The sequence below is a fragment of the Heteronotia binoei genome, chromosome 8 (genome assembly GCF_032191835.1).
Source record: "Heteronotia binoei isolate CCM8104 ecotype False Entrance Well chromosome 8, APGP_CSIRO_Hbin_v1, whole genome shotgun sequence".
Classification (NCBI taxonomy): Eukaryota; Metazoa; Chordata; class Lepidosauria; order Squamata; family Gekkonidae; genus Heteronotia; species Heteronotia binoei.
Window position 1 is genome coordinate 99,545,158 of NC_083230.1, and position 24,230 is coordinate 99,569,387.

Here is a 24,230-nt window from a genome sequence, read left to right on the forward strand (position 1 = left end):
GCCTTCCTGATCTCCTCAGGCAGGTCATTCCACAGGGTGGGTACCCCAAAACAGAGACTGTATATGTACGGGGGGAGGGGTTGTTAACCTTCTGTGCAACAGCCACAATTCAAATCACTCCATTGCTTTCACACAGCAGGAAATATCTGGTGTAGCATGTTAATATGGCTACCTATTCTGCAAATCATATTCAGGGGTACTGAAACTGCAACATTATACATCACTAGTGCTATACTTCCTACATTTTTAATAAAACAGCAGTGGTAACTGACAGAAAGAGGTTTTTTTCTGGAAAAGGAGGTGCCAGAACTCTCAAGAGGGAAATGGAGAAACACATGAACTTCTAAATGGTTTTTTTGAGAATTTTATGGAGGTTCTGGAACTCCATTCTTCCATGTTCCCCCAGAAAAAAACCCTGCTTACAGACAAACCCATCTATTCATTGATTAGATCTTACTTCATCAGATCCATAGACTAGTCTGCATTTTCTTCCTATATTGTCCATTCTAATCTTCTTGTTGTTTTGTTGTTCAGGCAAATCTGTACTATGAGTATGTCAAGTCAAATTTGCACATACTTCCATTTATTCTGTCCACCTTTATATCCACTATGTAAACAATAATTTAAAAGAATATTTGCTGAGATGGACCATCTGAAAAATGATCCTGACAAACCATGTTTCACTCAACCAATGCTTTTTGCTTCTCGAGAGTCTAAATTATTAATCAAATCCCTGATATCTCAATTTTAACTGTACATCTTTTGACTTATACTATGTTTGACTGGAGTTAGAGGATATGACAAGAAAGGGGAAAGGAGTCATGCAGTATGGTCCAGGGTTCTGAAGGGGCATAGATGAAGACAAGCAACTCCACATAGATAAGTACTTCCAGGGATTTTTTGTAGCAGGAACTCCTTTGCATATTAGGCCACACCCCTCTTACATAGCCAATCCTCTAAGAGCTTACAGGACTCTTCTTACAGGGCCTACTGTATGCTCTTGGAGAATTGGCTACATCAGAGGGTGTGGCCTAATATGCAAATGAGTTCTGGCTACAAAAAAAAGTCCTGAGTATTTCTGTGATGGTCTGTTTCCCTCAAGGCACATAGGGTTGGATCCATCATGACTATTCTGCTGTGACATAAAAAGCCTCATCTGTCAGAGGGAATGCTGCTTGATCCATGCGAAAATGCTGCTCTTTGTGAAATGGATCTGCAAGATCCAGCATGTGATTTCACCATTACACAGATGGATAGACTTTCAATCCATATAAGGCTAAGAAGGGAGCCCCCTCTCCTGCATGTAGGGTTTACACGTACTACCAAGACTCAGATCTGATGGCTGGATTCACTATACCAAGACAATAACATAAAACATTAAAAATAAAGTATCTAAAATTCGTTAGCCTCTTGATGGCTAAAAAACATAGTAAATTGTACACACACACACTACCTACCTGGATATCTTGAATAATGGATTTGAAAAGAGGTGATCTCTCTGTCCATGTTTTCACCAGTTCCATTGCATTGTCAAAATTCTTCACATATTCCCCATACATCTTGAGAAAAGGGGCTAATTTCTGCAGGATATCACCAATCCTGGGGCTCGTATCCCTAAAAAAGGCAAAAACAAGCAGTGCTATAAAATACATACTGACTTAAAGAACAGTGCTACAAGTGGGGAACCATCATGAACTTGCAAAGGCATTTCATTTCTCCTCCCTCACTATTTCTTCTTTCGCTTCCATGAAAGCCTTGTAAAATAATGAATTAGCCAAGAATCTGTGCATCTATCAACTGGGACAGCTGGTACCTGAGGAAGTGTGCATGCATACAAAGGCTTATACCCAGAATTAAACTTTGTTGGTCTTAAAGATGCCACTGGACTCAAACTTTGTTCAGTTAGCAATTGGTAGGAGATGATGTTGAGAGCCTATAAATATGGTAAATAGAATGGATTGAGAACTTTCTTTTCAGAAGGGACTACTTGCCTGTGATCTGCTTCGTTTTGGGGAAATAAACTTTTATAGACTCATATAATTGCTCTCCTTTAATTATCCATGTAACAACGGTGGATGGTACAATGTATGTTGAATTAGTAAATATTAAGAATGCAATAGTTATATTTTAATCAAATGTTAAAAGGAAGCAGAGATTCTCTAATAATATTTACTTGTGTACTATATATGCGTAATGAGCTGAATTACTGAAGTGTAGCTCTGGTCAGGAATTAAATTATCTGGCATAGGAAAGCTAACCAGTTGCCTAGGATTTCTTAAGTGCTTGCCTATATCTGAGTCAGGCCTGATCTGAGTCATTCAGAACTGTAGTAGCAAGTTGTCTGGTGGTTGCTGCTGGCCCTGGCCAGGGCCCTGCCCCCTCTCCCCTGCCTCTTACTGACAGAAACCAAGGCTTGACGGCTGGAAATACTGTTGTGGTTGCCTAACAATAGCCAATCAGAGCATTTATTTCTTAAAGCCATAGGTGTTGCTTTTATTATTTTAGAAGGGTTTCACAACCACATGTTGGTTTTTAGATTTCAGATTTTGGCATGTTTTTCAGGCCTGTGGACTTGGCATAGTTTTCAGGTCTGTCTTCTCATGGCTCCATTCTGTAAATTTAAGTATCCACACATTTGGCCATGCTAAGAATCAGATATATCCCAATGGTGACTGTTATTTATTTTTTAGTTTACTTTGCCTGCCTCTTATACACACATTGCAACCAATTGTAAATCTAATTACCACACATGGCCAACTGAAAGTTTATTAAAGAAAGACCATCATTCCATTGCTTGCCCAAGAGAAAAAAGACAACTAAGGGGCGGTATGATAGAAGTTTACAAAACCATGCATGGGATGGAGACAGTTGACAGCGAAATTTTTCTCCCTCTCCCAAAATACTAGAACTCGAGGGCATCCAATGAAACTGATGGGTAGTAGTTTCAAGATGGACAAAAGGAAATACTGCTTTTCATAGAGAGTGATTAAAATCTGGAATTTGCTACCAGAGGATGTAGTGATGGTCACAAGCAATAAACAGCTTTAAAAGGGGATTACATAAATTCATGCAGGATAGGCCAATCAGTGGCTACTAGCCATTGTGTATGAGAGGAATTTCCACGTTCAGAGGCACTAATCCTCTGGATCTCAGAGCTAGGAGGCAATATCAGGGAATGTCTCAGCCTCCATGTCCTGTTGTTGGCCCTCTAGAGGAACTGGTTGGCCACTGTGTGAGACAGGAAGCTGGACTAGATGGACCACTGGTCTGATCTAGCAGGGCTCTTATGTTCTTGTGTACTATGTGTCTAGCAGAAAAGGGTCAAATTTAAAAAGACCACAAGAAATGCAACAGCACTAGATGTACAAAGCAAAAATGCTTTGGGTGAAATGTTAAAATTTGCTAATTCACAGATCATGGTCTAATTCTGACTAAACATTCTACATTTGCTAATTGGCTTTGTAAATAAATATTAGAATGGAAATGGCTATTGGGTTTTGTTTGTTTTTGGCAGATTAACCTCCAAAACTGCATTGAACACTGAAATAATTTTACATTGTGAACAGGATAAAAATACGGTAGGTAGAAAGATAACATTGCCATTTTTCAGCTAATACACCCAGAGAACAGAAGCTGCCATTCCTAAACAGTCAAGCTAAGTCTATCTATCCCACCTTCTCCTTTTCAAAGTGACATTTTTCCCCTATTGAATCTTGCCTTTGAATTCTGCTCAGCATTACAGCAATTTCAAAGGCAGCTCAACTTCCAATCCATTTGACATATACTGGTAACAGATGACTGCTTCAGCAGCCTTTCTCTAATTATAAGGCTGGGGTCTTTTTTTCTTTTAACCAATCATTCTTTTAACCAATCATTACAAATGAGCTATAAGCCAGAGCAGTACAAAAGGAAATGAACGTTTCATTCAGATACCATCAACACTATGTTCTAGTTTGTACATCACATGCTGAGCTTGTACTCAGATAAAATGTTTCTTTGGGAAGAATCAATGGGTGGGTTTTAGCCATGCTCAGTATCTATCCAATTTGGGAAGAAATCCAAATTGGAAAGATCATTAAGCCAGGCAGTCAACTGACAAACTCACTTTTAATTAATCATCTGCCTCTTAACCAAATTGACTGTAGTAGTTAGACTGCAGCAGCTGAATTTATTTGTCCAAGTCATCTGTGGCTATCTATCATACAGTCACTAAGATTATATGCTACTATGGCTGCATATGGATGGCTCTAGTTTGTTGTTGTTGTTCAGTCGCACAGTCAAGTCCAACTCTTTGCAACCCCATGGACCAAGTCACGCCAGGCTGTCTTGTCTTCTAGCATCCTCCGAAGTCTGCTCAAATTTATGTTAGTTACATCAGTAATGCTGTCCAGCCATCTCATCTTTTGCCATTCCCTTCTTCTTTTGCCTTCTGTCTTTCCCAGCATCTTCTCCAGTGAGTGCTCCCTTCTCATTTGGTGGCCAAAGTATTTGAGCTTCAGCTTCAGCATCTGGCCTTCCAGAGAACAGTCTGGGTTGATTTCTCTTAGGAATGACTGATTTGATCTTCTTGCAGTCCAAGGGACTCTCAAGATTCTTCTCCAACACCACAGCTCAAAAGCATCTATTCTAGTTTACACAGGTTAAATCCTATGTCTTTCTGGTGCTTTTCAGACAACCAGTTCTGTATTGTAGGAGGAAAAAAGAGAATTGCAGGTGTGTTTCCACTTACCAATACTGAAACAACGAGGAAACCCTTGGGGTTGTACACGGCTTGGAATTTAAGAGTTCCACATCCCCAACTATTTTCTTACCTAGAAACCAGAATCCCTGATCACAGATAAATGTTGACAGAATGACAAACTATGGTCTGTTGCAAAGCAGGGAATCCTGCAAACCAGGGTGCCTCATTTTCATAGTGACCAGCCAGTTTGTCGTCCTATGTGAATGTAGCCATTGTACCATAAGACTTTCCTATAGGCATGCCAGATGATATCACGGTTGCCTCACATAAACTACTATCCTCCAGTAATTCACAACAATATTTACCATTCCTGCATTCTTTTCTCAAGCTCTGGCAACAAAAATTGGCTGTGGAATTGATTTATGGATGAGATGTTGGAAAATATTTTATTAACGACTTCAGCAGGGAATGAACCCCTGTTAGCTTCATCCATCAGACGACTATAGAATACCTGCAATGGACAAAAAGGAAAGTTAGGCTCAAACACATGCAATTCTGCTGTGAACAAACACGAGAATAGAGCACATAAAGAATCAAAGCTTTTTTTAAAAAATACAGGGATTCCATAAGCAGGATTTATAAACAAAGGATGCAGAGTAGGTTGAGAAACAGGGATCCACTGGAAAACAAACCAGAGGAAACTAACTAGAAGTGGGAAAAAATAGAGGCAACAATGAATTAAGGACAGCAAAGTAATGAGAGAGTACTTCTATATGGCCAACAGTTCTCTACAACAGTTCTTGCTGCTGTTGCAAATGCAGAGGCATTTGCAATGGACATGGAGCATCCACACTGGCTGTTCTCCCTATACTTTCCTTTCCATAGTCCCCTGAAGCCAACATCTCCTACCATGCCATACCAACAGTGGGCTTTTTCAGGGTTTTTTGCTTTTTTAAAAAATACTTGGTTTATCCCTATACTATAGCATTAATACACCACAGTGATAGGAGATTTTTAAAAGCCCCCAAAAGGCTTCTGCTGGTGCAGGAGGGATAGCAGTCCCCAGGACTGGGCAACACTTCCCCTAAAGCATCAATATGGGTAGGTCCTGAAAAAATCCACACCTTTCCATCAAAAGCAGTGCAAACATGTCTTTCAGATTTAGGAGGGACTGCATCAAAGCAAGTGGGAAGCTGGGTGGTACATGAATGCAAAGAAATGTTACTTGGATGCTGGGGAAAAACACCACTCTTGTGGGGCAAAAACAGTCATCTGGAAGTAGGCACAAAAGCCTCAAAAAGATGATTTAGCTACACAGTAATCAGGCAAATTGGGAGAATGAAGCCAAGAACCTGAGATAAGCCAGAACTTGGGTAGCTGAAGGAAGTGGGGCAGACTATGAAGACACCTGAAAGAAAGATAGGTGGAGGTAGTGGGAAGTTGAAGAAGAGAAAAGAAATGGCAGGCCCAGACAAAAAATACCATGCAAGGCAGGGCTAGCATATTATCTTCAAGGAATAAAAGAGGAAGACGCAAGAGAAGCCAAGGAAGTAAAAGAAACATAAAAGTAAATTATACATATTTTGAACTTCCCAGAAAAATCTTTGGCTGCCAGCATCTAGTAAAATACTGTTTTAATTAAATTAACTGAATATTTATTTCTACAACCTTTTCTATAAGAAAGTTCAGGCAGTTTCTCAAAAAACATAAGGCAGTGGTCCAGATAACAGCTGTAATAAGATGTTACCAGATAAAAGAAACTGCGCAGTAAGCAATTTAAGGTAATAAGGGATGTCAAGTTTTTACTCAAGGAAGACTGTTATGCTGAGCTGCTTATATTCAGAGAGCGAATCCAAGACCAAAAGCACAACATGCATAGTAACAAGCTTGTTCAACCAGAGAGATATGACTTCTTTTGAACTATGCTAAATTTATTACCTAATTACCTAGACAGCAGGCAAATTAACCATGCAGCGAGGGAGTAAAGAGGAGGAACAATCTCAGTGGACAGGAAAATGCAGGAAGAAAATGAACAGGCTTTGGGGATAGATATGTTTTATAAAACAAGAATTTTTAAAAATCCAGGATACTGAGTCAGGGAGAAAACACAGAACCTGGGACTTGTGTGGCATTTAAATGTCAAGTATAAATTTGAATCTGTGAAATATATAAGGGTTCCATCATTGCAGCAGAGGATATGAGCAATTCTTATTCATTTTGCTGAGCTAGTCACCATCTGGAGGTTAAAACGGAAGATTTTTCATCTAAGTCACAAGTTTAAGGCTACTTAAATGATCAGTGATTACCAAGCATCTTTTATACTTTTACTCAGGGCTTTTTTGGTAGAAAAAGCCCAGCAGGAACTCATTTGCATATTAGGTCACACCCCCTGACATCACCAATATTTCCCATGGGGCTTTTAGTAGAAAAAGCCCAACATGAACTTATTTGCATATTAGGCCACACCCCCTGAAACCAAGCCAGCCGGAATTGCATTCCTGTGCATTCTTGCTCAAAAAAAGCCCTGCTTTTACTAGTCAAAATTCAGGGGGTGGAAGAAGGGGAATAGTTCCTTATTTAGGCATGGGAAGCAATATTTGCAGGACTTCATATTTTATAAAGAAGAAACAGGTCAAGGTTTTCTACAAACATCAGTCACAATGCTGCTGGGATTGTTGAAAGTGAAGGGTGTACATAGGTTCCTGAGCAGTGTTCCCTCTAAGCTGAGTTAGCGTGAGCTAGCTCAGTTTTTTAGCCTCCAGCTCACACATTTTTGACTTAGCTCAGGAAGGATGACCACAGAACACACTAATTTATGCAGTAGCTCACAAAGTAGAATTTTTGCTCACAAGACTCTGCAGCTCAGAGGGAACATTGTTCCTGACTGCTGTGGCCTCTGTTACCTTGGGCTCACACAAGAGAGGGGCTGCACAGGACCTGAAGACATAGGAGGTGTGAGAGATAGTGACCTTTACACAACTTAATTTAATGTAAAGTGAGGGCATTAAAGTATTAATTACTGTAAATGCAGAACTACAGACACGTAATTGTAAATGTGAAACTGTAGTTCTTTCACGCTGTCCCCCCAATTAATTATAGAACACATTTTACACCAATTCTCTCTAAACCTTGTTTATAGCCTGTGATTATTTTAAAGAGAAAACTTACCTGGTCCAACAGTTCAAGTCGGCAGACATAGGCTTTTTCTGTGTGCAAAAGCTCACTGGCAATTTTGTAACATTTTTGTTCATCTGTCTCCTAGAAACACATAACATTTTATTTTCAGAATAATTTTATATAGCATTTATGAACAGTTCTTATCTTCCTCCCTGAGTAAAAAATAATTGGAGAAAGCAAGAGTACCCTCTTCTCCCTTTTGAGAGGTTGTTTCAAAAGGGCAAACTGCAACCCTCATTCTGGATCAAGCAATGTGGACAGCAGAGGTGGGAAGAAAATGTGCTGCAAAAAAAGTCCTTGAGGCTCAAGTGACTTAGGAATTCAGGGGGATTTTTAGAAGACCACTAAAGCCTCCCCACCCCCCAAGCAAGCTGTATTGCTGCCCAACACTTTATGAAGCACTTTTTCACTATATTTATGCTAGCAAATTTGGTTGTGTGTATACTTCCCTCCAAACCAGAATTACAAACCAACCAGTTTCAAACTTTGGTTTATAATTTTACTTTTGGGAAGGAAATTCTCACCTTAATTTGCCTGGTAAGGGTATATGCAAACCTATAATTTGTGCTACACTGGAAGTCATTAATTGATTCTAAGTGTATAAAGGAAGAAGCATGTGGGCATGGGGATTCATTCACATAGTGTGAATGATACCTTGGTGCTACAGATGAACCAACCCAAAGCTTTTTAAAAAAAATGGTCTTGGCACCAACATACTACACACCTAACAGGGTTATCATGCCATACCTAGCTTTCATGGGTTTTCCTTCTCTATAGGAGTTATTTTTAATGTTTTTAATGCTAGATGAAGTGTAAGAAAAATGTGTTTAGTATCAACAACCTGAACAAAATCAACTACTCCAAAGGAACTGAAAAAAGAATGTTAACCTATGATGTCTAACCCAATAGGGGTCAAATGTTTCAACATTTGTAAACAAACTGTTTCCATCAGGGCAAACATCATGCCAAATCCCATATATCTGTAGGTTCAGAGGATTGAGTGATAAGCAGTTTCTCTTTCTTGAATGACAGCCCTTTAGAATAAGCCCCATGGAGGAAATTTCTGCAGAACATACAACTATGGTATGGAAAAGCTTATTTGTCCAGGAAGAAATGCAAGGAATTCCTGAATCTCTCTTTAAAAATTCATAAGAATTTTGTACTGTAGCATAACTATTACAACTATTCAGGAATGATTCCTGAGTACCCCACAGAAAAAAGACTACATTAAAATTGCCTCGAAATACAAGTTTCTCTTGATATACCAAATCCCAATGCTCTTGCCCAGTTCCACCTTGTACCTCAGTGTCCTAGAATTTCATTGCAGTCACAGAAATCAGGCATTTAAAAAGGCTTAACACAGAATGGTGAGTTTAATGCTTTGAATTATATCACATATATGCAGCCAAGTCACATTCTTGTTCTTTTTCATCCATTCCCCTCCATTATAAAACCTGGGACTGATTAGCCTGAAATGACTCCAGATCTCCAGAATGCTTGCTAATATTAGGCAACAGATCCATCTTGAACTTTGCACCCTATGAGACAAGCAGCTATTATTGTTGTTGTTGTTAATAGTATTTACAAAATATATATCCCACCTTTCTGGCCTTACACGAGGGGCCAAGAGAGCTAACAATTTAAACATACACGATGATTTATTTTTAGTCAGCTCTGGAATGACAGTAGGGTTATCACAGTGTGGAAAGACATTTTAGTATTTCTTTGTGAAATATACCGCTATACCTAATTCTAGGCCCTGTGAAGTGCCCTTTACTAGTTACAGGTCTGCCACACAAGGTAGTCTATCCCATAGTGGGGATATATAAAGTCTATGTGGGAATGGACGAATAACATGGACCAGCATCTTCCCTCCATTAGGAAACTGATCTTGCAGGAAAGGCTGAGGCAGGAAACAACAAAAGGGGAGGGGGGATCAACCTGAGAAGCAAGTCAGAAACCCAGAAAGTTGAGTAGCCAAACAAACGAATAAGATACATCTATTGATTCCAAAGTGCAAAGCAAATATAGATTTAAAACATGGATAAAAATGACAAAGTAGTGGGTAGCACATTGCATCCACATAGCATACAACAACACATGCAAGCTGCACATACAGTAACTAAGACCCAAACACTGGTTACACAAAATAACCAGTAGAATAAACATGTTTCAGTCCAGAGGGCCTTCTTCAGTGGTCTAAATCAGTGGTCCCCAACCGTTTTGGCACCAGGGACCAGTTTTGTGGAAGACAATTTTCCACAGACTGGGGGGGGGGGGGTATGGTTTTGGGTTGATGCAATTGTGCTCTTTATCTTGGTGTGGTGGTTAAGTGTGCGGACTCTTATCTGGGGGAATCAGGTTTGACTCCCCACTCCTCCACCTGCAGCTGCTGGAATGGCCTTGGGTCAGCCACACCTTTCGCAGAGTTGTCCTTGAAAAGGCAACTTCTGGGAGAGTTCTCTCAGCCCCACCTACCTCACAGGGTGTCTGTTGTGAGGGAGGAAGATAAAGGAGGTTGTGAGCCACTCTGAGATTCAGAGTGGAAAACAGGATATAAATCCAATGTCTTATTATTATTAATTATTATTACTACATTGCAATATATAATGAAATAATTATACAACTCATGGCCCGGTTGCTAACAGGCCATGGACTGATACTGGTCCACGGACCAGGGGTTGGGGACCCCTGGACTAAATGATGACAACAGACACTAGAAATTTAAGTGTAACATGTCTATTCCAGACCAGACAGGTAGTGTGTACATCTACTAAACAGGGTAGCTCCAAATAATAAACTATATTTATTGCTCACTTTGTAATAAATAAATGCATTTTATTCTTTTGTTTAGCTGCTCAACCTTCTAGGTTCCAGAAAGGCTGAGGCAGTCAGCCCTGCCCACATGATTTTAAAAAGTTATTAAAAATTACAGCTGCACCCTAGGATAAATCTGTGTGAAAATGGATTTCAAAGAGGGGCCACAAGATATCAAGAGCACCTTGACTTTTTATTTGCAACAGGCCACGGAACAGAACATTAGTTCATCAACCAGAAGGTGCAACACTCAGTTAGAACAGCTGCCTTCTGTCATCTTCTCCAGGTGTTTGCCCATTTCCTTCCTACATATTACTGTACCACCACCCTGTTGTCCCTGCCTTTTCCTGTAAATCACTGCCAACACCCGTTACATCATTTGGATGTCTTTCCTGTGCAGGTTGGCATTCAGTACAATGTACTGATGTGGATATACAAAAGGAGTGTTCCCTGCTATTCGACTGAAGAAGGAAACCCTTCAATATAGCCATGTATGTGTACTGGAAACACCCACATAAAAGCCTCTGGATTAGATTCCTGTTCTAGCAAACTTCTGCAGAGGATCTTTTCAACTGTTTCCATGATTGGGGGAAGAGCGACAGGGCTCTCAGCACCTCTGTCAACCCAGATATAATTATTCCACCAGAGTTCTTTGTCCTGTAAAAACAGAATGTGAATTTAAAAAGCCAACATAAAATATATGCGTAGCTACAGTGAGAAAAGAGGCCATGTCTCAAATACTTTCATAATTAAGCTGCTACAATACCCTACAAATGAAACACACTGTCAATGTCTGGGGTCAGGCTGCAGAATAATCACAGAGGAACACAGTGATCAGCTTCAGAGGTTTCTTAAGAATACAACAGAAAATGCATCCCCTTACCTTTGTTTCCAGTTGCTGGTCTTGTTTAATGTGCTCTTCAACCTGTTTATCCTCTGCATTTGCAATCATTTCTAAAGTTTCTTTTCCAGATGGGAACGTGTTCCCATCTGAACTAGTCCGGCAACAGCTATGGATCGTTTGGCCTTTGCAGGCAGCCGTAGTTTGCAACGAGTCCGTACTTGTGCTCTCTCTCTCTCCATTTATCAAGCTGCTTTCAGATGCAGCATCTTCATTTTGAGAGGTCGTACTGTCATTACGAACTGGCAACCTGCTGTCCCTGCATTCCAACCGGTTCTGTGCTACTACTCCGTTGGTCGTGCAATTCCGTACATCCTGAGATTGATCTGTATTATTTCCCTGCTTTTGTAGTGGGTGTTGGGTGAGGAATTTTGGCTGAGGTGATGATGTCAACCCATGCTTTCCTTGAGATCTAACAACACTGATAACACAGGGCTCCTTTTTCAGCTCACTAAGATTGGATGGGCTAAGGAGAATAAGAGACAGAGAATGAAAATGAATGTGTGTTATAGAAACAGACATTTGCATAGGATGTACAACACATTCTTCTTATTCCTCTTGGCTACCACAATGACAACAGAGGAAATGTGGAACAAAAATGGTAACCACAAAAGGACATAATGAATGGTGAGCTTCTAGTAACAATAGCTACAATCTTACAGATGTGCGATCAGTTAGCACTAAACCCACTAAAATCAAAGCACTATAACAGCATCTCCTGCTGTTTATTATGGCCAGGGGTGAAATTCTAGCAGGAGCTCCTTTGCATATTAGGCCACACAGCCCTGATGCAGCCAATCCTCCAAAACCTTACAAGGCTCTTTTTTATAAGCTCTTGGACGATTGGCTATATCAGGGGTGTGTGGCCTAATATGCAAAGGAGCTCCTGCTAGAATTCCACCCCTGATTATGGATTAAACTGGATGAGACAGTAGCAGTCCAGGGCTGCCCCAGTCATGGATAACAAGGGAAGACGAGCTCCATGTGGGTGAAGGAGGCGGAAACCTTCTTGCATTCACCATTTACTCTCTAGCCACTTCTATCATGCAGTGTTTCATTGGGCAGGCTCTTGTCTTCTGTGGACTTTGGCTGGAGGAACAGGTATTGGGTGAGTACCTGTGGGAAGTTAAATGACAAGCAAAGGGGAGAATTTAGTCTTCCCCATCTGGATACCCCCTTTTGCTACAATAATTGTGTCTCCCAACCCATTTTATGCATTCTATAGACTGTGGTTTAAAAAAAATACGTCTCCAGGCATAAGAAAAATTTCACCAATCTCTTTTCCTTGCTTTCTCATAATGGGTCAACAAAAGCATAGGCTTGTGAAATTTTCAGTCTGTGTATTTTGGTCCTACTTTGTTACATGTTATATCATTGTTGAATTTTGAACATATGCTGCATTTTAATGTTGCTATCTTTCTTGCTATCTTTCATGTACTTTAAGCTCCTTCCTGTAACATATGCTTGTTTAAAGTCACTGTTCGTTACTCTCTTTCCTTGGATTACATTTATGAACTATCGCTACTTATTTTACATCACTGCACCATACTTTGATCCTTCAGTGTCAGGAATTGGCCTCTAATTCAACCTAACTGTCAGTTTCTCTATATCAAAGTGTGGCCATGCATGGCCAGGTACAGTTTTTCAGATTTATACTCATATCAAATTCTCAATGGTCCTACAGAGCAATATTTTCTTCTAATATTTTGACCATACTTCCTGCTATCATTTTCTTTGTATGCTTGTCCTCTCGTTTCCCTTTTTTGTTCTCCATATCATTTCCTCTCTGATGGTTTGGAAATGCAGACATGTACACTTACAATATTCAGTTAGTGGCAATCTACATATGGACTAAGCAATGTTCCCTCTAAGGTGCAGAGTTTTGTAAGCAAAAATTCTACTTTGTGAGCTACTGGCATTAAAGCAGTGAGCCACTTCATAAACTATTGAGCTCTGGGGCCATTTTTTCTTAGCTAAGACAAAAATGTGTGAGCTGGAGGCTAAAAATCTGTGAGCTACCTGATGCTAACTCAGTTTAGAGGGAACAATGGGACTAAGTAATATTATGACATGACAGAATGACTTTCACCAAAGATTATTCATAGGATTGAACAAGTATAATGTTCACTAAGCAGCAATCACCTCAGCTGTTTTCCCTCTAAGCCATGACTACTATCAATTGTCCTCAGAATCTTCCACTACATTTATGTGAGCTGAGATCCTCTTGGCCACAATTTTGCTACATACTTCAGGTCTGTTTTTGTTCCCAGACACATGGGACTCACACCTGCTTTCTCCAAAATGTACATGTTCTCCAGAGAGCACTTCGACCAAGCTCTCAAAATTTTTTGGCTGTCCCTGGGCTAAAAGAGGCTAGGCTTAATTCCACCAGAGCAAGAGCCTTCTCGGTTGCAGCCCCAATACTCTGGAACACCCTCCCAGAAGCCATCAGGGCCCTGCGGGACTTATCACAGTTCCGCAGGGCCTGCAAGACTGAACTGTTTCGGATGGCATGTGACATCTAATGGGAGAGGGCTGCCACCCCATCTGGATCTATTGCACTTTAATACTAACTGCCTAGGATCTGTACACGTTGAGAAAGGAAGTATTATATGCCCGAAGTAACACCATTGCAATTTATGTGATTGTTTTATTGTTTTAATATTGTTTATTGTGTATTTTATGTTGTTAGCCGCCTTGCATCTGCATAGAATAGGTGGGATATAAATATAACGTAAATAAATAAATAAATTTTAGTGCCTCAACATCTGACATACCCTGCCACCCTTTATCATCCCAAAACCAAACTCCATACAATCTCCCTGATCTATTGATTAGATAATAGCCTCCTTTATAGAACATTTGTCCCTTTTGCTTATATTATTTACTTTCTAATTCTTGATACTGTAAGCCTGCTTATTTTAGGTTACCGTCCTGTGCTTCTTTTCTTCCACTGGAAAAGGAGCAATCACAGTATTCTGCACACCAATTCAGGGGGGAAGACTGCAGGAGCAGCTATGAGATAACATGTGCTTTGCCTGCAGGCTCCTGGCTTAAATCTTGATGTCACCAGTTAAAGGATCTCAAGTAGCAAATGCTGCAAAAGATCCCTCTCTGCCTGAGACCATGGAGAATCATGGCCAATACTGAGGTGAACGGACCAATCATCTGATTTGGTATACAACAGCTCCATGAAAGACAGAGAATTACCTCAGCAGGAAATCATTTGTAAGCCACCTTCTACCTATAACACTACTAGTAACAGCAGAAAGACTTGAGAAATGCTGCCACATCAGTGCAGGGTGTTTCCAGATGACTACTTAATGGGGGAAGGGATACTATGCTGCTGTTACACAGGTTGGCAATAGGGATGTGCATTCAGCTAAATCCAAGCTGAAAAAATATCTGTAAAATATATTATCAGTATTTTTGGGACACTGGCTCAGTCAAATACAGATTTCTGTTATTGTTCAGCTACAGATTTCTGTTATTGTTCAGCTATATGAAATAGTTAAGCTCCCCAAATGCTGAAAATATATGGGATTTTCAGTGCCACTGGAAAGTTGAAGTTAAGGGGCATTTAAAGGGCTCACAGTCCATTTAAATGCCTTCTCCAAGCTGTGCAACTCTGCACCAAGTAAACTTCAGCATTTAAAGGACTCAAAGTCTCCTTAAAGACCTTCCAGGTGAACTCACCACTTGAAGGTGTTTAAAGGAATTGTGAGCCTTTTAAACACCTTTGGAGTTCTCACACTGTCATGCAATTTGGAGAAGGCAGTTAAAAGGACCATGAACCCTTTAAATGCTTTTTTCTCAACTGAAAGCAATAGCGGATGGGAGCACCTTCTTTGGGGCCCATAGAATTGGACCCACAGCCCAATCTTTTTGAAAGTTGGCGGGGCTGAGAAGCAGCACCAGCTGTTGTGCTGCAATTTTGGTGCCTCTACCTCAAAAAGCAGGTCCAACACAGAGTCACAGACAACCCCAGATTGATTTTCCATTATATCCACCTTACTGGTGGAACCAGCTGCCGGAAGAGGTACGGGCCCTGCGGGATCTAGGGCAATTCCGCAGGGCCTGTAAGACAGTCCTCTTCCGGCAGGCCTATGACATTAACTGACAATGAAAACATCCTGGATGGAACAAAATGTATTTATAGGCCGCCGGTTTTAATTATCCTATTTTATCCTGCTTTTTATTAACCTATAGTTTAATTGTATTTTAAATGTTTCAATCTGAAGTTGTCTAATTTATCATGTTGTAAGCCGCCCTGAGACACTTAGGTGAGAAGGGCGGGGTATAAATCTTAATATAAATAAATAAATAAAATATCCTATGAGGACCATTGACTATAATGATCCCCAAAGAGCATAATGGAGCTGGAAAAAATTGGGTTTCCTGAATATTTCCCAATTCTGAATACCATACCAGTACTGGGATTTGAGAATATCAAAAAATACCAATACTTTTTGGGTTCAATATACCCAAGTCTGAAAAATGCCAGATTTTTTTTTTATACAGTCTTTGTTGGCAACCAGTAACCTGCAAAGCCCAGAAAATGATATGACATCTTCAAAAATTCAGGTGATCATTTTTTAAATGGCAGAGTAGTACAAAGAGAGGTAATCAACATTTTGCTAAGGACGGAGCTGGCCTAAAGGGAGAAAAAAAGGGAAGTGAATCATGACAGAATAAACCAATCAAAGCCATACAATCAGGAGGGATGAACAGCAAACACTTTAAAACATGCCAGTAATGTCCCATGCTGAATAGAATAATTTCCAGGCCAAGCCTTGGACTTCTTTTGCAATAGGATGACAACTACAAGATGAAGGAGAAGGCTAGCCTGTAGAAGCACAGCAAAACTCAGCATGGCTTTTTGGTCTTCCTACTGCTACAGACTAGCATGAATACTCTTGTTGAATTGTTCCTTTTCTTTGTTGAATTCAGATGATGATGGGCTGGAATGTAAATACTAGGGGTGTGCATTCAGTATAAACTGAACCAAATAAATATGGTTATAATAAAATAAGGTATTTTGGGAGTAGTTATGCAGCCAAATGCAGATCAGACAATAGCTGGTCTGAATAAAAGCCGATATTATTCAAATCACCTCACATATTGGAGAAGGCATTCCCTTCACTTTAAGAGATTTAAAAATGCCGTCCCTTTGCTTTCTGGAGTTGCGCTGCTTCAACAGCATGCCTCCACAACTGAAGGGGAAGACATTTAATTTTTAAATGCCTTCTTCTTAGTTGTGGAGGCATGCCGCCAAGGCGGTGTGACTCCAGAGAGTGATGGGAAGGTATTTTTAAATGCCTTCTGTTTATTGATGGAGGCATGCTGCCAAGGTGGCACAATTCCGGAGAATGAAGAGAAATTTAAATTTTTAATTATGGAGAATGAAGGGAAATTTTAATTTTAAAATGGCTTCCCTTCACTCATGGAGGCCATGGCACAACTCTGGAGAGTAAAGGGAAAGCATTTTCATTTTAAATGACTTCCCTTTACTCCCTGAGTCATGCCACCACAGCAGCACACCTCCACAAGTGAAGGCATTTTTTAAATGCCAAATAAATACAAGCTTCCCAATTATTTATCTGAATCCCAATATTTTTTGGGTCCAATGGACCCAAATCCCCAAAAAGTCATTTTTTACATGTGCAAAAAATACTGCAGTTCTGGTAAACTAAAATCCTGCCTGTATCCTTTTGTCAGCCCATTATTTTAACAGCTTCCCCTTCTTATAACTCTCAACACACACAAGAACTGCCTGCACTAAGGCTATAAAAGAGGAACACATAGCATTTCCTCATTCATTATCAGTTATGTCGCATTTGTACTGGAACCTTTGAAGAAAAACACAAAACATGTTTACCTGCCTCCTTCAAAATGACTGATGAGATCAGACACTTTACTAGTTTTCTCTTTTGATACACAAGAAGAGGTAGATGTAACTTCCTCCATTCTTTCCTTCGCAGTATATAAAACTTTATGTCTAGGGGTTTGGTGGGGAATAGATGACTGTGAATTTTGCAGATGTAATGGCTTTGGAGGCACTGTAAAAAAAAAAAAAGGAACACATACTAAACTATAAACATTGGTAACATTTCACAAGTTGTTCAAAACCATCACTCCCCCAAAGCACCATGGGATCATTCAAGCCCTCTCCAAGACTGTTATTTTTCTTTTTTGACCTTCAGCTACATCGGGCTGTATCTGCTCTATCATTTAGGACAGATGAAGAAGCCACACTGTCCTGGCTACAAAATGGCAACAAAACAAGCAATAGTAAGAAACAAAAGAATACTAGGCACCCTGTAAGATGCTGTCCCAGGCCTTTCTATCAGTCAAAGTGTAGGGAATGAGAGGAATGACTTGGCAAGCCAAAAAAGAAACAAAACGCCTGTTGGCCTTACACAGTAAACGCTAAGCAGACAACTGTGAATTCAGACTTGGTAAATTCAGCTGTGGATGTGTCTGATGGTGAAAGAACAGTCCAATGCTGCAAAGAACACTATTGCATCGGAACGTGGAATGTAAGATCTATGAATGAAGGTAAGCTAGATGTGGTCAAACAAGAGATGGCAAGACTGAACATCGACATCTTGGGAATCAGTGAACTAAAATGGACAGGAATGGGGGAATTTAACTCAGAGAATCACTACATCTATTATTGTGGGCAAGAGTCCCGTAGAAGAAGTGGTGTGGCCTTTATAGTTAACAAGAGAGTGAGGAAGGTAGTAATGGGATACAATCTCAAAAATGAAAGAATAATCTCAGTCTGTATCCAAGGCAAACCATTCAATATCACAGTAATACAAGTCTATGCCCCAACCACTGATACAGAAGAGGCTGAAGTGGACCAGTTCTATGAAGATCTACAACACCAAAAAAAGATGTCCTCCTCCTCATAGGGGACTGGAATGCCAAAGTAGGAAGTCAAAAGGTAACCAGAACAACTGACAAGTTTGGTCTTGGAGAACAAAATGAAGCCAGGCAAAGGCTAATAGAGTTTTGTCAAGAGAACAAACTGGTCATAGCGAACACCCTCTTCCAACAACCTAAAAGGCGACTCCACACGTGGACATCACCTGATGGGCAACGCAGAAATCAGATTGATTATATACTCTGCAGTCAAAGATGGAGAATTTCCTTACAGTCAGCAAAAACAAGACCAGGAGCTGACTGTGGTTCAGATCATGAGCTACTCATCGCAAAATTCAGGCTTAAACTGAAGAAAACTGGGGAAGCCATTAGGCCATTCAGGTTTAACTTTGATCACATCCCTTACGAATATACAGTGGAGGTGAAGAATAGGTTTAAGGAACTAGAATTGATAGACAGAGTTCCTGAAGAACTATGGACGGAGGTTCGTGACACTGTACAGAAGGCAGCAATCAGCACCATCCCAAAGAAAAAGAAATGCAAGAAAGCAAAGTGGCTGTCTGATGAGGTTTTACAAATAGCTGAGGAAAGAAGGAAAGCGAAAGGCAAAGGTGAAAAGGAAAGATTAACTCAACTGAATGTAGATTTCCAGAGAACAGCAAGGAAAGATAAGGAGGCCTTCCTGAAGGAACAATGCAAAGCAACAGAGGAAAATAATAGAATGGGAAGAACAAGAGATCTCTTCAAGAAAATTGGAGAAATCAAGGGAACGTTTCGTGCAGAGATGGGCATGATAATGGTAGGGACCTAACAGAAGCAGAAGAGATCAGGAAGAGGTAGCAAGAATACACAGAAGAATTATACAAGAAGGATCTCAATGTCCTGGACAACCATGACAGTGAGATCGATGACCTTGAGCCAGACATCCTGGAGAGTGAAGTCAAATGGGCTTTAGAAAGCATTACTAACAACAAAGTGAGCGGAGATGATGGTATCCCAGTTGAGCTATACAAAGTCCTAAAAGATGCTGCTGCTAAAGTGATGCACATATTATGTCAACAAATTTGGAAAACACAACAGTGGCCACAGGATTGGAAAAGATCGGTTTATATTCCAATCCCAAAGAAGGGTAATGCCAAGGAATGTTCAAATTATCACACCATTGCACTCATTTCACATGCCAGCAAGTCATGTTAAAGATCCCACAAGCTAGGCTTCAGCAGTATGTAGATTGGGAACTACCAGAAGTTCAAGCTCAGTTTCAGAGAGGTAGAGGAACTAGAGATCAAATTGCCAACATTCGCTGGATTATGTAGAAAGCACGGGAGTATCAGAAAAAGTCTATTTCTGCTTCATTGACTATGCTAAAGTCTTTGATTGCGTGGATCACAACAAACTGTGGCAAGTACTTAAAGAGATGGGAGTACCAGACCACCTCACATGTCTCCTGAGAAACCTGTATAAGGGTCAAGAAGCAACTGTCAGAACGGGATATGGAATAACTAATTGGTTTAGAATAGGAAAAGGAGTTCGACAAGGATGTAGTATATTGTCACCTTGCTTATTTAATTTATATGCAGAGTACATCATGTGGAATGCTGGCCTGGAAGAAGCACAAGCCGGAATTAAGATTGCCAAGAAAAACATCAACAACCTCAGATATGCAGATGACACCACTCTAATGGCAGAAAATGAGGAGGACCTAAAGAACCTCTTGTTGAGGGTGAAAGAGGAGAGCACAAAAGTAAGCTTGAAACTCAACATCAAAAAAACCTAAGATCATGGCATCTGGCCCCATCACACCTTGGCAAATAGAAGGGGAAGACATGGAAGTAGCGAGAGACTTCACATTTCTGGGATCCAAGGTCACTGCAGATGGTGACTGTAACCATGAAATTAAAAGACATTTGCTCCTTGGGAGGACAGCTATGGTGAACCTGGGCAGTATAATAAAAAGTAGAGACATCATCCTGCCAACAAAAGTCCGTATAGTTAAAGCGATGGTATTCCCAGTAGTAATGTATGGCTGTGAGAGCTGGACCATAAGGAAGGCCAAGCGCAGAAGAATAGATGCTTTTGAGATGTGGTGCTGGAGAAGACTCTTGAGAGTCCCTTGTACTGCAAGAAGATCCAATCAGTCAGTCCTAAGGGAAATCAACCCAGACTGTTCACTGGAAGGTCAGATGCTGAAGCTCAAATACTTTGACCACCAAATGAGAAGAGAGCACTCCCTGGAGAAGATCCTGATGTTAGGAAAGACAGAAGGCAAAAGAAGAAGGGGACAGCAAAAGATGAGATGGCTGGACAGTGTTACTGACACGAATTTGAGCAGATTTCGGAGGCTGGTGGAAGACAGGAGGGCCTGGCGTGACTTTGTCCATGGGGTTGCAAAGAGTTGGACTCGACTGTGCGACTGAACAGCAAAAAATTTCTACATAAAATTACATTAGCATACACATATGACACAAACTACTGGGAATCAACACTCAAGCAGCACAAGTAAGTTCAGAAAGCAGGGCTTGACACAGGATGTTTAAAAAGAAAAACTGTGTGTCAACAAACTAGGATGCATGTTAACTGGATTTTACTACGATCAGAACTGATATTTCTTTCTGTCATTAGAATACAAGCGAAGCCTTCAACATCTACTAGACTGTGCATTAACAAAGCTCTTCTAAAGATATACAAGGAATTACTGGAAAAGCTGCTGTAATTTTTACTCTGTTTTTAAAGAGACTGTCACATGTGCTCATTATAGATCTATTATCTCCTCGAAGGTTTCTGAAATGGGTTTAATTATCTACCTGCCAGTAGCTACTAGAAACTGAGCTGTTTCCTATTCTGGATTCTCCCTGGAATTGACAGGCAGATGTAGGCCAGTGAACATCAGATAACGGCCCAAAAATTGAATGGCTAGCTAAGTAAGAGATGATAAAACTATTGGGGGGTGGGGAGGAGAGGGAGAAAGGAAGACAGGAAGAGGCCAAAGAATTACCCTGTGAGAAAGAAGACTGAATGGAAGAAGGATTCATGCCCGCAAGAGGTGGAATTCTAGCAGAAGTTCCTTTATTAGGGTTTGTAGAATCTTTCGGGATCAAGTGCCGTGTTCTACTGGAGAAAGTTTTCCTTCCAGACGTTTCGTTCTCAGCTGCGGAGAACATCCTCAGTGGCGTTGCAGCCGGAGCAGGCGCTCAGACCTTCTTGGCTGCTGTGCATTGAGTGGGGCCAGGGCTGCTGGAGAGCTGCTATTTCTAGGCTGGAGGGTGTGTGATGAAAGGGCAATTGGTTTGTGGATGTGCCCATTGTTTGGTGGGGCTTCCTGGAAGGGTAGTGATAAGGAAACTGCCTGTTGAATGTGACCATTGTTCTGTGTTAATTGCTGGGAGGGTTGGAAGGGGTTTGAAGATAAGGAAGATGGTTGTTGACTGTGCTGATTGTTCTGTGGAATTTGCTGGTTGTTCTGAGACTTTCTGCAGTTTATAGTCTGTAGGGTGTTTTGCAGAGCTGGGTACCAAGATTGGTGGATGAAGATGCCTTCTTCCTTTCTGTTAAAATTGTGCTGGTGTTTGTAAATCTCAATAGCTTCTCTGTTCAGGCGGGTATGATAATGGGAGAAGTTCCTTTGCATATTAGGCCACACACCCCTGATGTAGCCAATCCTCCAAGAGCTTACAAGGCTCTTTTTTGTATGCTCTTGGAGGATTGGCTACATCAGGGATGTGTGGCCTAATATGCAATGGAGCTCGTGCTAGAATTTCACCCCTGCCCACAATTAAAGCTGTATCTCATGATGACAGCGGTAATTTGCCAAGTTATGGAATGTACCTTCTGTAGGGTAAGGAATACCAAAACCAACCTTATGCAAAATATGCTCTGCATGCAGCTAACACACATTTTGATAATGGCAAATAAAAATGAGCATATATTTAGTGGGAAACATGCCCTCCAGCCTTAAGAAATGTGCAGTGTAGCAGCCTGAGTCTCTGCAAGACCCAAAGTTGCCTGTTAAGGCAATGACATAAAGAAAATAAGTACAAGAAATGTTTCAGAATTTTTGAACTGGAGAAACACTATTCCCTGAATCATAATTGGAAAACTTTCATCTCAAAAAGTTTTGCTTTCAGAAGTGCTGTGAATAAGAACCACCTGCCTCCAATGATGCCCATCTGCCATTATTTGGTTTGTCAGCTATTCTGGGTGTACTTCTTGATTGGTAGCCTAGAGCCATGATGCATGCAGAAATGCAACAGATAATTTCCTATGGTGAGGGCTGATTCTGCTGGGTTCCTGTACTAAGCAGAGCTGTACAGATCCAGGAAAAAATGCCTCCCCCTATTTTTCCCTTCATTTTTGCAGATAAAAAATTAGGAGACTCTAGGGAACATAGAAAAACTTCCTACAAAATGTTTTCAATATATGTTTTTGCCGTCTGAGAGGTAAGCAAAAAGGATACATACAGTGAAGTATGCATGCAGCTTTCCCATCCTTCAATAATAAGTGGATTTGCAATTTTTTTTTAGTAGAAGACTATCCATAACACCATAGGTTGATTGGGAGGAGACAAGGCCAGTCCATGGAGAAATACTGCAACCACCTCTGTAGATGGATGCTCTGTGCTTCCCAGAACATTTAATTTATATCTCATGGAAGAACAACAGCTCTCATACTCATGGCCCACAGGTTGGAAACTGAGCTAGACTTTATAGGTGGAGGGGCTGTTGGCTTGATGTCTATATGTCTTCACTATTTTGATCTCTCATATTCCAAAAGAATTGATGAGAGATTTCACTTACTAGGAGTCATAACACATAGTCTATCCTATTGTTTCTGTACCTATTTACATGCATGTTGAATAATACATTCCATAGCTTGTAAGATTTGGGATATTTATTTTATTTATATATTTAACCAAAAGATAGACAAATCTTTTGGTATAGGACCAAATCATAACCCATCATTATTTTTTTGAGGTCACAGTGAGGCAAATACACATCATTCAGGTCTGTAAACAGAGTGAATACTGATTTTGTTTAATTTTAATATAAGGTTTGAAGACCACTTTCTCCAATGACATGGCTAAAAAACCAGAAAGTTCTGCTCCAAAACTCTTATGTATATTGCTCATCCAGCATCAACAATAACTTCACACTTTCACCTTAACCTTAAGTAATTTATCATCCCAAATTATAGCAATGTAACATTTAAAAGGGTTAACACAAAACCAAATTTTGTAAGCTTCCCTGAGCCCACTTGCAGGATAGAGCGGGGTATAAATGTTAAAAAATTAAATTAATTAAATTAAATTACACTTGATTCTTCTTTCTAGGACCTATTCTCCATGCCAAGAGTGGGGGGCAATGATTGAAGAATAGTATACAATGATGCATTTGGTTTCCAAAGCTCTAAGCAGCTTTTCAGAAAGAAACTACAAAACACCACTCTGTAGAACCAGGTCACAGACCATTGTTAGTTTCCAGTACAAATCCTTAGTAGCAAAGACAGACTTTGAATATTTTCCACTCCATTAAAGGAGTGTCTTCGAAAGAACCACCACACAAAAAACATTCAAGGGAAAACATTTCAAGCTTTCCTTGATTTGCAGGTCAAAGGGATGTTTTTACTAGAAAACAGCTATCTAGTACATCATCCAGGCCTGTGATCCTATTTCTTATCCTGTCAAATCATGCTTACAACTAGTAAACAGAAAGAACCAAACTCACACATAGCCTTTGGAAAACATTTGCTGCATCACTGAAAGATATGCGT

The 24,230-nt window shown here is 40.3% G+C and overlaps 1 protein-coding gene across 4 annotated transcripts in view; it reads right to left on the reverse strand.

The window, feature by feature from the left end:
• Positions 1 to 24,230, reverse strand: part of FGD4 (FYVE, RhoGEF and PH domain containing 4) — a 180,961-nt gene that overhangs the window by 34,413 nt on the left and 122,318 nt on the right. For all 4 annotated transcript variants that reach the window (XM_060245701.1, XM_060245704.1, XM_060245703.1 and 1 more), the window contains exons 3-7: positions 17,455 to 17,635; positions 11,559 to 12,042; positions 7,850 to 7,939; positions 5,047 to 5,192; positions 1,458 to 1,614 (exon numbers count right to left, since the gene is read on the reverse strand). In XM_060245701.1, the coding sequence (XP_060101684.1) occupies positions 1,458 to 1,614; positions 5,047 to 5,192; positions 7,850 to 7,939; positions 11,559 to 12,042; positions 17,455 to 17,635 (1,058 nt within the window). The remainder of the gene's footprint in view (positions 1 to 1,457; positions 1,615 to 5,046; positions 5,193 to 7,849; positions 7,940 to 11,558; positions 12,043 to 17,454; positions 17,636 to 24,230) is intronic.